The 15,784-nt window shown below is 41.8% G+C and overlaps 2 protein-coding genes across 2 annotated transcripts in view; both read right to left on the bottom strand.

Moving 5' to 3' along the window:
- LOC123504545 (ATP-dependent DNA/RNA helicase DHX36-like) overlaps positions 1-1,579 on the bottom strand; it is a 48,502-nt gene extending 46,923 nt beyond the window's left edge. Inside the window, 1 exon segment of the mRNA XM_045255149.1 lies at positions 1,543-1,579. Within this exon segment, the coding sequence (XP_045111084.1) occupies positions 1,543-1,564 (22 nt within the window). The 5' untranslated portion in view covers positions 1,565-1,579.
- A 1,602-nt stretch (positions 1,580-3,181) lies between these two features.
- Positions 3,182-15,784, bottom strand: part of LOC123504555 (ATP-binding cassette sub-family C member 9-like) — a 45,786-nt gene continuing 33,183 nt past the window's right edge. Inside the window, 9 exon segments of the mRNA XM_045255161.1 lie at positions 3,182-3,914; positions 4,035-4,231; positions 4,520-4,623; positions 5,158-5,345; positions 6,121-6,317; positions 6,816-7,137; positions 7,716-7,911; positions 8,835-8,992; positions 15,055-15,276. Coding sequence (XP_045111096.1) covers positions 3,702-3,914; positions 4,035-4,231; positions 4,520-4,623; positions 5,158-5,345; positions 6,121-6,317; positions 6,816-7,137; positions 7,716-7,911; positions 8,835-8,992; positions 15,055-15,276 — 1,797 coding nt within the window. The 3' untranslated portion in view covers positions 3,182-3,701.

Raw genomic sequence — 15,784 nt, 5'->3', positions numbered from 1 at the left:
AAATGTGATCATGGTTCTGTTGAATATAAAGGTGGAGGCACACCACACTAGACATTCTCTGTAACATATTAGCTGGTTATGCTACTCATACGTGTTCTGCTATTCAAAATAAGTAACGAGCACAGAAAATTAGTTATGATTCCTCTGATATATATATATATATATATATATATATATATATATATATATATATATATATATATATATATGTAAACAAATATGAGAATTTTGGCCTAGGCAAAAAAAAAAAAAAAAAAAAAACTTGGAGGAAAAGGCCCACTGAGGTGCCAACCCCTAAGTGGGAGAACCAAAAACATTATTTAAAAGCGGAAAAGTGTCATGAACGAATATACAATGCATGGCCTGAAATGATGAAGAGAAAGCACGCAGAGGAAAACCTATTGAATTAAGTTACCTCTGTTGAATATTAGAGAACATAAACAAAAATTAAGGCGCACCATTTTATTACTAATGTTAATGAAATGCAACATGTCATAAGCTGTAAGTTTGCAGTCCCCGTTAATGTATTAAAGTGGTCTGTTGTAAGATCTAGGCTGTCACTAGATAAGAAATGGATCATCGACATACGAGTAAAGGTAAAGCAGAATACTGTGTGAGAAATGTTGTCCGTCAGATATGTGAGGGTTCGTACTCACTCGTATAAAACATAATGCAATGTGTTTATTGTGTCCACCTAAATTACCGGCATCTTTCTATTACTTGAGCTAATCTCTTTTTTTTTTTCTAGACGTTTGCTAACAGCTGTGCACTGAATGACTCCAGCTTTTTCCTCCTCCAATGCCGTGCACCCTCTGACTACATTATGCTTATAATTCTTACTGAAGTTCTTCTTAATGATATTTTCTGCTGCGCTCTCCAGCTTTCATCCACGAGAAGCTTATGATACTGATATGGTCCTTCTTATTTTCTATAATCCCTTCCGTGTTCGCTCAAACTTTTCCGATTCTATCAATAGATGTTAACTTTTCCTTCGTATTAGAATTTTTGCCTACACTCCACCTGTCCTAAAGACCATTCTAGCACCTCAAACCACCGACCTGCTGCTCTAACTTCATATCCTTAACGGGAAGATTTTCAGGGTTATCGTTTCACAACCAAGACCTTCTTTTTGTTTCATCCTTCTCCTCACTCTTTTCTGGAGCGGCAGTTAATCCATCTTTTGCTCTTAATTTTCTGAAACCTTCATTCAGCCTTTTTACTCTTAAAAATGAGCATTTGAATGTATGTATACAATAAACAAATGTACTAAATGTTGACCATATAACATTTTTTTTGCCTGCTTAATGGAAAGTTTTATTACCTTTCTCATAACACAGGAATAACCTCCTTGATAAAATGATAACAGTAATGGATGCGATAGTAATGTTTGTAACAATGAAGTATACTGTACAGAGTTACTTACCAGAAGATAAATGTCAGTCTGCCACCGAAATATGAATATTATTCTGCAGCAATTCCGTTGATTGAACACCGGCTTGTTTATTTTCCTTTCTGAATGACACAAAAGTAAGTATTCCTCACCTCGCAGCTCCACCCACGCCATGATGTCTTCTCTCTGGCACTTTATATATATCCAGATTATTGGTACCAGTGTCTGGAGTCAGGAAGGTCTCCACGTGATTCACGTAGACTTCAATTCACTTTCCGCGTCTTACGTTGTTAGTGTTACCATAACGTTCAATGTGCAACACAGTAAGAAGCGTTTTAACGTCACAAGCGTAGAACCTGCAAGCTGTAACTGAGGCAGACAACAACCTTCATTCTTATCAATGTAATTTTCACACTACATTTTCCAAATCTATCTGTTTTCACACTCATTCCCATCATACAAACTGATAGGTCTCACCAAACACAAAAATACACTACATGACATCAATATGGTTTTGTAGGATCACAATGTATCAGTAATATCAAGATATAGTCTACACTTCCTGTGGAGAGCACTCAAAGTCTTCAACTCGAGCTCACTGACTGACTGATTCCTGCAACAGTGGCGTCCACAAGCGGCGGGAGGAAGAAACCGTAAAGTTGGTAGATTGAGTTGTTTATTGTGATAAAAACACTCGCAGTTTATGCTACCCCTTGCATTCATACAGCACTTTTAGTATATATTTCTTACCATAATATATGAAAACGTCAGGTGTGCAATAAAAAACGGGGGGCTAATGAAAAAAAAAAGCCAAAAAGATAAAGGCTAGTTGTATTTTACTTCATTCTCTTTTAAGACCCCATTCCTTTATGACTTATAGTCTAAACCTTGCTTCAAGTGTTCACAGATAGTGAGGATGAGACGCCTGCTTTCGATGTGTTATGCTAGTTAGACTGTCCTACACAACTCTAGAACAAAGGTAGTAGAGCGATTTAAGGCTGCGGACTTGTTGTTCTGTTCATGAAGCGTAGTGCTGAGGTGGTGAAGCAATGAAGAGTCTGGGTCAAATAGTTCTTAGTTTATTTACAATGTTCGAACTCGTGCCAAGACTATTCGGATCACAGCGGCTCAAGTCCAACACATTCTCGACATTTCATGTAAAACTTTATGAATACAATAACATAATTTTAAAATCTTGAATAAATAATATTTAGTAAAGAATAGATTAAAACTGTTATCACCTGATATGCTGGGGAAGAAACACCACACTTGAATAGATTAGACAGTACAAATATTGCAAACAGTTTCGGTGATCGCACGTACAGTACCGTAGAAAGCATCATTGAAACTATGTAACATTGTTCATTGTCTACTGATGTGGGTGTCTCCCTGCTAGTGATGGTGCAGTCTGCTGATATGCCCATATCCCTTCCTGTAGGATCATTGCCGCTGTAACAGTGGTAACATAAGGTAACATGACTTACAGCTCTGCATGTTACCTTTGAGGAGCACATTTTAACATTCTCAAACATAGCTACAAACCAGAAAACACACACACACACACACACACGGTAGCTCAGTGGTTAGAGCGCTGGCTTCACAAGCCAGATGACCGGGGTTCGATTCCCCGGCCGGGTGGAGATATTTGGGTGTGTCTCCTTTCACGTGTAGCCCCTGTTCACCTAGCAGTGAGTAGGTACGGGATGTAAATCGAGGAGTTGTGACCTTGTTGTCCCGGTGTGTGGTGTGTGCCTGGTCTCAGACCTATCCCAAGATCGGAAATAATGAGCTCTGAGCTCGTTCCGTAGGGTAACGTCTGGCTGTCTCGTCAGAGACTGCAGCAGATCAAACAGTGAATTACGTATAACACACACACACACACACACACACACTTACATACACACACATTGAAATAAATATGTATAACAAGTATATATTTCTAAAAACTGTTTGTCTTTTCTAACAAAATTATCATAAATATATAAAATAAAGCTTACGCATCTATCACAAGGTTGATATCACATGATACACTTCCACATTCTTTCCCTTTCAGCTCATTCATCATACTGTTCCATGGCTTTTCTCTGGAATACTTCTTTGCTCTCAAGGTGGAATAGGAACGGTTACACTAATATAATGACGTTCCAGAGAAGTGAGGAACTTTTCTTGTACAAAGATAAAAGGGAAGTCTTATTCTACGTCTTTGTTCGTAAAGTGACGAAACTTTACGTGAGAAACAGTCTAAAAGTCACATCTTCATCTCTATACATATGGAAGATCTTTAATTAGAATTACTAGGCCGATACAGGACCTACACCCTGTATAGAACCTTTCTGGCGTTGTTCTCCATGAGGTGATTGCTACTCTGTTTGGCAGTGTCAGCGGGGTCAATTGTGCTGGAGAGCAACCGGACGAAGGCCCCGTCTGCTTTCCGTGCAAGCACCTGCGGGTCACCATCCTCCGCCAGTTGCCCGTCCTCCAGCACCAACACTCTGGGCAGCGTCATGAGGCTTTTCCGCCCGTGCTGAGGACAAAACACGCCAGCATTACACAAGGCAGGGAGGTCCCTTCATATCCGAGGACTCACAGCTAGCATATTTTTTCAGACATGCATACGTGTACTTAATTAATAAAGCATACTGACAGCAATAGTGATGACAGTGGCGTGTGCGGCGGCGTTTGTGAGGGCGTGATGAAGTGCCGCCTCTGTAGGTGGATCAAGAGCGGAAGTGGCCTCGTCCAGAATAAGCAGAGAGGAACGACGCAGCAACGCTCGAGCCACGCAAAACAATTGTCTTTGCCCAACGCTGAAGTTAGCTCCTCCCTCCACCACCTCGCTATCTGCCAACACCATCAGGAAGACTCCAGTTATTTCCTATAGCAGCAACATTCCACGAAGCCAGCCTGTCACTTGCCTGCATCTACAGTACTTAAAACTTACTTAATCACAACTTACTTAATCCTAACCGCAATGCTAACATTCTACCATTTCCAAAGCAAAGGTAAGGCCTTATTTACACAGCACAATCACTGATACCTGATGCAGTACCTCATGATGAAAGTAGTGCTGCATAACGCAAAGCTCTCCACTGAATCATTTACACGAAATAAATCTTATGAATAACCTACCTAGGCCGGCAGGGAGTGCAGACACGAGGTCCTTCAGCTGCACAGCCTCCAAGGCGCGCCACACCTGGTGCTCCGTAGCTTGGCCCAGGGGATCACAGTTAAACCTGCGAGGACCCTTGTTTCAGTTGCACTTCCTCATTAACAAGTCGTTAGTTATTTTTCGGTTCTTTTTTTAAATCTTGGAAATAGGAATGTTATCTCCATATTTTTCCAAGCTTGATATAGTTAGGTAAAAAAAGAAGAGATAGGATGGAATTTGTTTTCTAATAATGTGGATGAGTGGAATAGACTTAACAATTGAAATGTTAGTACGGAGTCATTAGGGAGCTTTGAAAAGTTGATTTCTTACTGGATGAATTTATGGATTAAGAAAATAGTTGAAATAGTTAGGTATATTTCATGCAAGGACTCCCACGTGTATGTCTGATGGCTTTTTCCCGTTTTCAATATTTTTTTTGTTCTTATACTTCCTGCGACTATCATAGAAACAAAAACACTAAAAACAACAAGATCTCTCTCTCTCTCTCTCTCTCTCTCTCTCTCTCTCTCTCTCTCTCTCTTTGTCATACGCATGCTACTATATCTTCACCCAAAAAAACTCATCTCCCATTTCCCCTCTTGCCAGTCCTTTAGCGTACCTCACAGAGCCGCAGAAGAGTTGGGAGTCCTGAGGGATTAAGGAAGTCGAGGCTCGCAGGATGTGGAGGGGCACGTGGCGGAGATCAGTGCCATCAATCAGAACGGAGCCTCGCGTTGCTCTCACCACACGAAGGAGAGCGAGTGCCAGTGTGCTCTTCCCGCTGCCTGTGCGTCCGCAAACCCCGACCTTAGTGGTAAGAGCGGTGATGGAGATTGTGAGTAGCAGCAGGGGAGGAGGGTGAGGAAGAAGAGGAAGAGAGGACATAGAAAGCGTAGGAAAGAGAGGAGGGGAGAGGAGGAGGAAGCGGAGAAGGAGGACGAAGCCGAGATGTAGTAACAGTAATAACAGCAGCAACTGTAGTACTTAATAGCAACAGTAGAAGTAGTAATAACAGTACCAATAGTAGCAGTAGGAGTAGTAGTAACACACTTATCCTATTCTCGAAAAAGCTAACAATTTCTATCATCCTCTCCTCGACTCTCAAACACCTCATACCTCATCTCCAACTTTGTTTTTCCTTCTATCACCATGACACGTTGTTCCTCACCTTCACCACATCTTCCTTCCATAGCTACTAATTTTTCACATCCATATTCTCTAGTTATGATCTGCAACACTACCCCAAATGGTACTGAATAGACAAATGAATGGATTATGGTCAGAACACAAAAGGTGAAACAGTGAGTCCTCCTTAACAGAAAGAACGTTGTCTCACCACCACAATCCATTGCTTAACCGCTTCAGTATTGGGACGCATTTTTATCTTGAGTTTTGGGTATGATCAGATGATTTTATTTACATGAGAAAGGGTCTATGGAGGTCAGAAGATTAATGGCCAGTCTTCACTATTTTCATCCCCACGTAAGTTTCTGAAGCTTTGTAAAATCACCAAATAGTAACCAGAATAAATATGAATACATGTCCTGGTACTGAAGTCTTTAAACCTCATCTCATTCCACACCTTCTCTCCGGGTCTGATGACGAAGTTGAGGCCTCTGAGGACGATAGGGCGGTTCGGATTATGCCTCAAAGTAACATTGCGGAACTCGACCTGTCCCTCCAGCGGCCATCCCGGAGGTAATCCTGAGGCAGCCTGACCTGATCGCCAAGACTTGAAGCTGATCTGGCTGGGGCGGCGACGGTAGCGCTGGGCTGATTCTGTAGGAGTGAAGAGAGGAGGGTTGCAGTGTTTAATGAACGTGTGCTGGTTCGTAAAATGTTGTTGTTTTCTTTAATGTGGATTTAAGTCGAGTCTTTTAACATTTCTGAGCTTCGTTTCCATCACTACATGCTGACTGTTTCAGGGAAAGTTCTTATATAGTTGTCAAGTTTTTTTTTTATAATGCTAGTGATAGTTTAACGAAGACACAGCGTCATTAATGGAAAAAAAAACTTAATTAATCATCTCCGTTGCCTTTGAAAACAGTCTATGCAAGTTCTAAGAGTTTCGAAACAAAGGCTTCGTCGAATTCTCTCTCAGTCTGATCTTTGGTATAATGTGTGTAATGTTTAAAAGTTTCTCCTCCATGTCTGGTGATGAATACTTTTATTTTTGTAATTGATTCTATGCATCTCTTTCTCTTCTTCCTCCTTTCATTAATCAATCAATCCTTCTGTCCCTCCTCCGTCTCATTCCCATTATGCTCCGATACTCACCAACATCATCAGTAAAACCAGGGTGACTTTTGCTTTTTCCTTGAACATCGTCTTCGTCATCGTCGTCCTCCCCTTCATCGTGGTGGTCGTCGTTCTCCTCCGCGGGCAGGCTGGCGTAGTGATGCACCCTCTCCACGGCACACAGGCCCATCTCGGTGTCTGCCAGGAATCGCACCACCCAATTGAGGTAGACAGGCACCAGCAGAGTGTAGTTGATGGCCAAACCAACCATGTCCGGCGTGAGTCGCGGCGACAGGCCAATCGCTGAGCCCAGTAAGGAGGCGGCAGTGGCGCAGAACACAATGATCCCCCCGATGTAGTCCTGCAGGGAGAGATCAGAGGTTATTACACACACACACACACACACACACACACACACACACACACACACACACATACAGACAGACAGACAGACAGACAGACAGACAGACAGACAGACAGACACACACACACACACACACACACACACACACACACACACACACACACACACACACGAGAGGGAGGTTTCAACACACTTCATGTAGTTGGAAATTTTTTGTGACTAGCATTTTCATTGAGTCTTTTATTATCTTGCTGTTGTTTTGTTACTCTTGTCCAGATCCCCTTTTTAAAGTAGAACTCCACACCTTCCACCTTCCCCCACACACATGCACACTTACTCGTTAGCTTTCTTAAATCATCACCTTCTCCAGAAAAATAATAAATCGGTAACATATTGAGTTCCTGAAAAAGAAGATAAACCATCCAAAATACAACATCACCGCCCTTTTTAGTCAGACACACATCAATTCCTTACCATGCAAATCCCAAGCCAGCAATCGCCAGCATGCCTTGAAGATAACCAATCAAAACACTACATCACCTCCCTGTTTAGTCCGACACACATCAATTCCTTACCAAGCAGATCCCAAGCCAGCGATTGCCAGCATGCAGGAGGATGAAGGCCGCCAGGTGGGTATCCAGGCGATGGAGGAACACCTGTTGGAATCTTCGCTCCTGCCCATAGGCACGCACCACGCAGGCACCACTCACGCTCTCCCCGAGGTGGCTGAGCAGCGGGGAGCGGGACAGGCTCTCCAGGCGCTTCAGCTCCCTGACAAGAGGACAACAAAAGTGTGTGGGCTTAGGTCAAGAGGGCAAATTCTGTTGTCCTGAACGTTACTGAAGAAAAAACTTGGGTTATTAAAGTGATGAAAATAGGATGCGACTCGTGTACCACCTTGAAAACAAAGAAAATGCAGAAAAAAGTGACTAGCAAGAGAGCTGCAATTTCGTATAATAACTGCCACATACACTTAAAAGGGCCGTAACACATGTAGACATACATATATTAATAAAATAAAGTAAATACAATGAAAAAAACTCCATGAATAAACATCAATTTTACAAAACAAATGCACAAAACAGTGAAATTAACTTCATTGACAAGAAACCTTAAGGAGTAAAAAACAATACACTCTAAAAGCCGTGTTGATCTCAGGTTAACAATCTTAATTGCGATTCAACAATTTATCGCCCACGTGTGAAAGAAGACAATAAAGAATTCAGTGAGGAAGCAAGAAGCAGCGACATTGGTTCCTGGGAAAGAGCTCATTCTGGTACGACATAACACCACGTAATGGAGAAAGAAATCAACAAAGCGAACATAGCGGCTTATGGCTTGCGGTTGAAATATGACCTCATTATGACACGACATTATTGGATATTACTCGTATTCCTTAACTGATTTAAAAGTCAACACCGACAAGCTTCTCATATCATTATTTCAAATTATTCAGTAGCTGCTGGTAATTTTACGCCGAACATAAATCCAGCTCAAGGAACTCTCTAGTATCCTTTTAGTTTTTCTCATCTTATTTTACATAGCATTTAAAAATATACACTCATTTTTTTTACGTTATTATGGTTATTCAAAACAAATAATAATTACGCTATGTTAATATCGAAATAATCTCGTTAATCTTTTGTTTATCCCTATTTCCTTTTGTGTATGTGTGTGCGTGTGAGTGTCTGTACCTTGAGGAGCAGCGAAAGAACTTCTGGACGGCGTAGTAGAGGAGGAAGATGGGCAGGGCGGCGGCGAGGAAAGCAGGCGTGACGATTGCGTTGACGAGGACAGCAGAGGTCACAAGCAGCACGAAGAACAGCAGGTGGGTGACTGACCGTGCTAACTCCTGGAAAACACGTTGTAGGGTTAGACCACCACCACCACCACCACCACCGCTACGACTACTACTACTACTACTACTACTACTACTACTACTACTACTACTTATACTACAACTACTAACAATATATAACATATACTGTATGGCTGATTAATCTGATGTACATATTACATCACAGTGTGTATTTTACATAGGAGGTTTTCCTATTTTGTAAGGAATTATAACGTGATTGGTATTCTATTAGTCTCTTATAACATTAAAATACAATTGCTAAAAAATATTAGATTTTACTAATCATCCGCTGATTCATTACCTTTCTGTTGCTCAATAGTTTACTGAGGCGAAATTCAAGTATCTACATACTCGTACACCAACATTCCCTTAGACTCTATAGACTAAAGGCATAAACAGTTCCTCCTACATTGTCCAGCCTACACCAATGAAAGATGCAAACACCCCAATTGGCAGCGTCCTTACCCAGAAAATGAAGAACACCTCATTGGAAAATTACTTTTTGAAAATATCTAGTATAGAAGAAAATAAAGAAATAATATATAATTTTTGGAAAATAAGAGAACATAAAGTAAAAAGTTTAGATAATAATTAATTACAGCTACAGACCCAGACAAAACCCAAACCAAAACACATCAGGAAGTGCCGATATTCAGAATACACTTCCGCCTATCAACTGAACTGAACTGAACTGAATACCATGTTCAGGCTATGGCAAGACAGAGCTTAGGAACACGGTGATGAAAACACTACAGCACCCTCGGACTATTTCTGTTTCGGTCGCTAATTTTCTTTTTTTTTCTCATAAAGAAAACCAAACAAATATTGCTCTACTCATTCCTTGTGAAGAATTAACCTGTGCAAAAGCGAGACGAAATGTGTGTTAAGGTTCCGTGCTGTATTTAAGTCTCTAGAAATGAAAGATCTTGGTACACCAGACAATTATATTTTGCTCTATATTATGATGTTAGTCGTATAAACTCAAGTAACTATAAAGAAATCCCATGGTAGAATAAGAACAGAAAAGTACTGGAAGGAGTAAAAGCATGGTAAATCAATAGATACAGTTCATTACATCATGAAATGTGATCCAATGATAAGACAGTTGTTGCATCAGCATCAGGACAGGATTAAGCTTGAATGGGGAGTTTACCAGGTTCGCGACAGGTATCATGCACTTATCTGTTACCATTGTCAAAGGTATGGTCATACTGAGGCAAACTGCAATGCCAAGAAAAATGGTGAGCATCCCGTTTGCTTTAAATGTGCAGGCAACCACAAGTCCAAGGATTGCACATCTACAAAGAAGAAATGCATAAACTGTGTGAGGTTTAAGAAACAGAATACTGACCACTCGGCAAATAATAGTTGTTGTGTTGTGTTGGAAAGTGAGATTGACAGGATCAGAAATATTACAGATCATGGCTACTAATGATGTGAGCTCTATGTTGAAATGTGGTTTATTAAATGTCCAGTCAGTTGGAAACAAGACAATAGAAATCAGAACTTTGATTAATGATGAGAATCTGGATATTCTTGCTTTGACTGAAACATGGCTGAGTGAATATGATACTGCGAAAATTAGAGAAATGACTCCTGACACTCATACATTTGTGCACATACCAAGGAACACGATGCAGACCCATACAGACTACATGAGCCAAGAAATAACCTTGACATGGGATGTCGAGTATTTGCAAGATGCGCACCAAGGATTTACAATAAACTGCCAAGTGATATTAAAGGTTGTGCCAGGATCGATATCTTCAAAAAGAAATTGAAGACATATTTGTTCAAGGAAGTTTATGATTTTAACGGCATGGAAATCAAAGACAATTATAGATGCTAGTTGCTTTTGAGGGAGGCTTTGCTGAGCGCTGCCTCGCAGTGGAGCGGAGCCTTGAACAAACACCCCAAGTAACAAGTACTACAGTGTTTAGAGACGACTACTTTGTACCGTGAGACGATGCTGACCAACCTGCGAACCTCTCCTATTGACATTTATCAAAGTATTACAATTTATTCACAATAGTAATATATAATCATACTCAGACGGAACACAGGCCTGATGTGTTTGAGATTTATTCTATAGTCCTCCTAGCTTCTCGAAAAGGTGCACGAACTTAGAAAAGGTTGAAGAACACTAAACTCAGAAAGAAAAAAATAAAGTAAAAGAGACAGGATAAAAATGACCAACATCTTTATTATTACGGAGGCTAAGAATAATACCAAGACTAATTAAGTAATTCAGAGATAACGAAAAAAACGACGATCACGAGAGCTTCCACGATAACAGACAGTGTGTATGATAAGATCTGATTCCACATTCCTTGATAGCGCTCCGAGTTTCCAAGATGATAATGCCATTCCGGTTTCCTCAATAGCAATGCGAGTTTCCAAAATAAGAACACCATTCCATGATAAAGATGCCATCCCAGTTTCCATGATAATAATGCGAGTTTCCACGATCAAGATGCAATTCCAGTTACCATGGTGACGATGCGGGTTTCCACGATGTCGATGCGGTTCCAGTTCTCAAGATGCGATTTCACGACACAATATTGAAGTCCACTTGCCTACACAGGTACTGGGACGAACCCTTTCACCCCGTAAGAATCCACCCCAGACCCTTGGGTGCGAGTAGAGTGACGCTGCCACCTTCCTGCGCCGCAATTGAAGTTCACTTGCCTACACCGGCAGTGGGACGAACCCTTTCACCCCGTAAGGGTCCACCCCACACCCTTAGGTGCGAGGAGAGTGGCGCTGCCACCTCACTGCGACGCAATTGAAGTTCACTTGCCTACAAAGGTACTGAAACGAACCCTTTCACCCCGTAAGGATTCACCCCAGACCCTTGAGTGCGAGGAAAGTGACGCTGCCACCTCACTGCGCCTCACACGGGTAGCCATGAGCAATGACCCGCCACACACCACTCCCCAAACACTGTCAGTGAGTCCTTTTCACCCCGTAAAGGACCACTGGTATTGTCAGTGCCTGGTGCATGGCGCACAGCGTGCCCTCGTTCATGGCGAGTTGTTCAGCACGGTGTCATTATAAGCAGAGGTCCCGTACACACCACTCACCACCAGACTCTATGCAAGGAGCCCTTATCACCCCTTAAAGGCCCCTCACGGCATCATCTGGTGGACGGTAGACACGGCAGACTGCTTAAGGCGACCCTTGCCTAGTGTGAGGCGCTGCAAGTTGACGACAACCAGTGAGCTTGAAGCCGCAAAGGAAAATGAGTCCACGTTAACAATGGGATTCCACGACAGGTTGCGATTCCAGTGTCCACGGTAAAGATGTGTTTGTCGAGGATAACGATCCGTTTATCGAGGCTAACGATGCGGCGATGGCGATGGCGAAACGATTCAAAGTATTATTACCTACACAGGTACTGGGACGAAACTTTTCACCCGAAAGGGTCAACCCCAGTCCCGTGGTTATGAGAGCAGTGACGATGCAACCTTGCAATGCCTCACACGGGTCGCCATGAGCAATGACCCGCCACACACCACTCCCCAAACACTGTCATGAAGTGAGTCCTTTTACCTAACCTAACCTAACCTAACCTAACCTAACCTAACCTAACGTAAAGGACCACTGGTACTGTCAGTGCCTGGCTCATGGCGCACAGCGTGCCCTCGTTCATGGCGAGTTGTTCAGCCCGGTGTCATTATAAGCAGGGACCCGTACACACCACTCACCACCAGACTCTATGCAAGGAGCCCTTATCACCCCTTTAGGGCCCCTCACGGCACCATCTGGTGAGTGGTAGACATTGATCTCTTGCTTATGGCGACCCTTGCCTAGTGTGAGGCGCTGCAAGTGGACGACTAGTAGTGAAGCTTGAGGCCACCAAGGAAAAGAAGGACCTGCAGCCAGTTCCTGCCTTGGGCCCCAGGCCGGACCCGACAGCCACCTCCTTCCCCCGTGCGGCGCCCAAGGCCGTCACGGCCCTCAACAACTTTAGGCCGAAAGTTCTCAATCGTCGTTTAAATTTTGATTCGAATATAAAATCGTCGATGGTAAATGAAAAATAGCTTTGGTCTGAAAGTGTGCAAGAGTTAGCTGATTAATGAAACAAGGTGAGGCAGCTTTGCTCCGGAGTATTTAGTGTACTTTGCATGTTGCTGCCGTGAATGTGTACGTGTTTGTAGATAACTGGATAGAAACAGTAGACCAATGGTAGTTGTGTAACTATTGGGGAACTTTTGAAAATTAGTTAAGCTTCTGGATAGAGTGGATGAGTGCACACAGGTTTGCTTGTCTTATACATAAACTGCCACCTGTAGACATAATTTTTCTATTTTATGCTCTTAGAAAAAGCAAACTTAGTTTCCTTTATTTCCCTGATCACAATGACGTGTAAATATCAATGTTTCAAATATAAGGAAACACTAGGAGAGGACCCAAACTCCCGTTGAAGTTGCCAGATTCAACAGATATCGTAATATTTCACAGAAAAGATGGTCAACTGCATATCGTATATTTTTGGATATTCTTCTGTCACATAAGGAGATATCAAGATAGGTAAAGTATTTTTAAACATGTATCTACGACAAAAAACGCTATAATAGTAGAGTTACTATGCATTGTGTGTTTTTTTTATATACCATCTAGCTCTATTCCTGGGACAAAAATTACTTCTTCCTCAATTGATAACTCGAAGTTAGTATGATATTTTCTTTCCTTCTAGGTTAGTAAGTAGACTACAAGACACCATGAACATATGAAGCCCGTAAATGAGTTTATTTTCATAACTTAGAAATCAAAGTCTGATAATGAGATTGTCTATTGTCAACCAAACCGTTCTGCATAGACGTCTTCAGCGTCATAGAGACCTAATGATGTTAGCTCATGGACAGTGGCCATCCTGACAGCGCGAAACCACAGGGGGTTCATAAGAAGATTTCCAGGGGTACTTAGATGGCTGATCTAATAAAATCCTCTGCAGTACCATTGCATATTGAGTTCCATGTTCCATGTGATAATACTGGGGGTTCGGGTTGATGGTCTTATAACTCAGGGGGTTCTGAACGATAAAAAGGTTGAGAACCCCTGCCTTAGAGTATTACAAGACGACAAAATACTGCGACTTATGAAGACGTCCCGAAAGCAGCACAATTCCTCACTCTCTAATCTCACGCTAATGATAACAGTAAGCCAGTACTGGAATGGAACTCCCTCTTGCTGCTAGTCATTATGGTGTGTAGTGTGGACCTTCCTCTACAACTCTGTAATAACATAGTTTCCGTGGCACGATGCAGCGAGAGGTGGACAATTACTTTGTTATTTATTTCTTTGCTTATCAGTCACATGACGGAAAGTTTCTTGTAGTAAATGGAACGGCAAACAAGTGAGTGAAGAGACAAAGTGACCAATCACTATTAGCGTTTCGAGCACGTGAAAAGTAAGTTCGAAATTATACAATTAGTGAGTGTGCAAACAGGTAATAACCATTAGAAAAGAATGATAATATAGTAAATAGAGGCAACGGCAACAATTACTCGTACTGTCATGAGGAGAAGGCAAATTTATATGAAGTATTCGCTATTCTATTCACCCGACAAATTACAGGAATGATAAATTGAGTTGGTAGAGGCAACGGCAAGAATTACTGCATGTGGTGAGGAGAAAGTAAGTTTATATATATTTTACCGCATGAATAAATACATGTCGAAAGTAACAAACAGCTTTCTGTATCCCAAATAAAATCACGGATGATGAAGGGAAAGGAGAACGTATATAGTTATAGATGAAAACCCCACACTCTAAAAGGAAAAATCTCACATTGCTTGACGAAAGACGGTTGGCTTGTGCACGTGGTCATATATTCGAATATTTTTATTATACATGACTAGACCCTTGAGGAATAGATGGTTCATAATGATAACATCTTTACTTATGATTCTCCCGCTGCAAAACCACTGTCTCTCACTACTCACAAATCTAATCTGCAACAGTTCTCATCCCAGTCAAAAGGATACAGAAAATATAGGAAAAAAAAAATCGTCTTTACAAATGATACATTCACTCATTCACCCAACACTCACCTTATCTATCATGGCAGTGTCTGTGGTGACGCGGTTCAGGAGTCTACCAGCGGGGGTGTCATCCAGGAACCTCGGAGCAGCTTTCACCAGGGCGCGCAACATGCCTTGGTGGAGGTTCTTGCGTCCCCGCCCCGCCGCCAGCTGCCCCAGGAGGTTGGTGGAGAGGGACAGCACCACGGAAATGCCGGACAGTATGGCGTAGATGTGGTAATAGGAACGCATCTACGGGAAGAGAAGAAAATTAGATTATGCTATGGGGAAATGATAAGGATAATAATGGCTGGTAGTAGTAGTAGTAGTAGTAGTAGTAGTAGTAGTAGTAGTAACAGTAGTAACAGTAGTAGTAGTAGTAGTAGTAGTAGTAGTAGTAGTAGTAGTAGTAGTAGTAACAGTAGTAGTAGTAGTAGTAGTAGTAGTAGTAGTAGTAGTAGTAGTAGTAGTAGTAGTAGTAGTAGTAGTAGTAGTAGTAGTAGTAGTAGTAGTAGTAGTAGTAGTTGTTGTTGTTTTTCTTGTAGTAATAAGGCATTCAGACCTCCATCCTCGTTATTATTATTCCTCCTCCTCCTGCTCCTCCTCCACATCTAGTTCTCCTCATTCTCTTCCTCCTACTCCACCATCACCATCATCATCATAATCATCTATTTTACCATCATCATTACAATCAATAACAACACAACAATAAATATCAATAGATACAAAGGAAATATCACATCTCAATGCAAATACGCTT

This window comes from Portunus trituberculatus, chromosome 16 (assembly GCF_017591435.1).
Source record: "Portunus trituberculatus isolate SZX2019 chromosome 16, ASM1759143v1, whole genome shotgun sequence".
Taxonomy (NCBI): domain Eukaryota; kingdom Metazoa; phylum Arthropoda; class Malacostraca; order Decapoda; family Portunidae; genus Portunus; species Portunus trituberculatus.
This window is presented reverse-complemented; position numbering and strand designations above follow the sequence as displayed.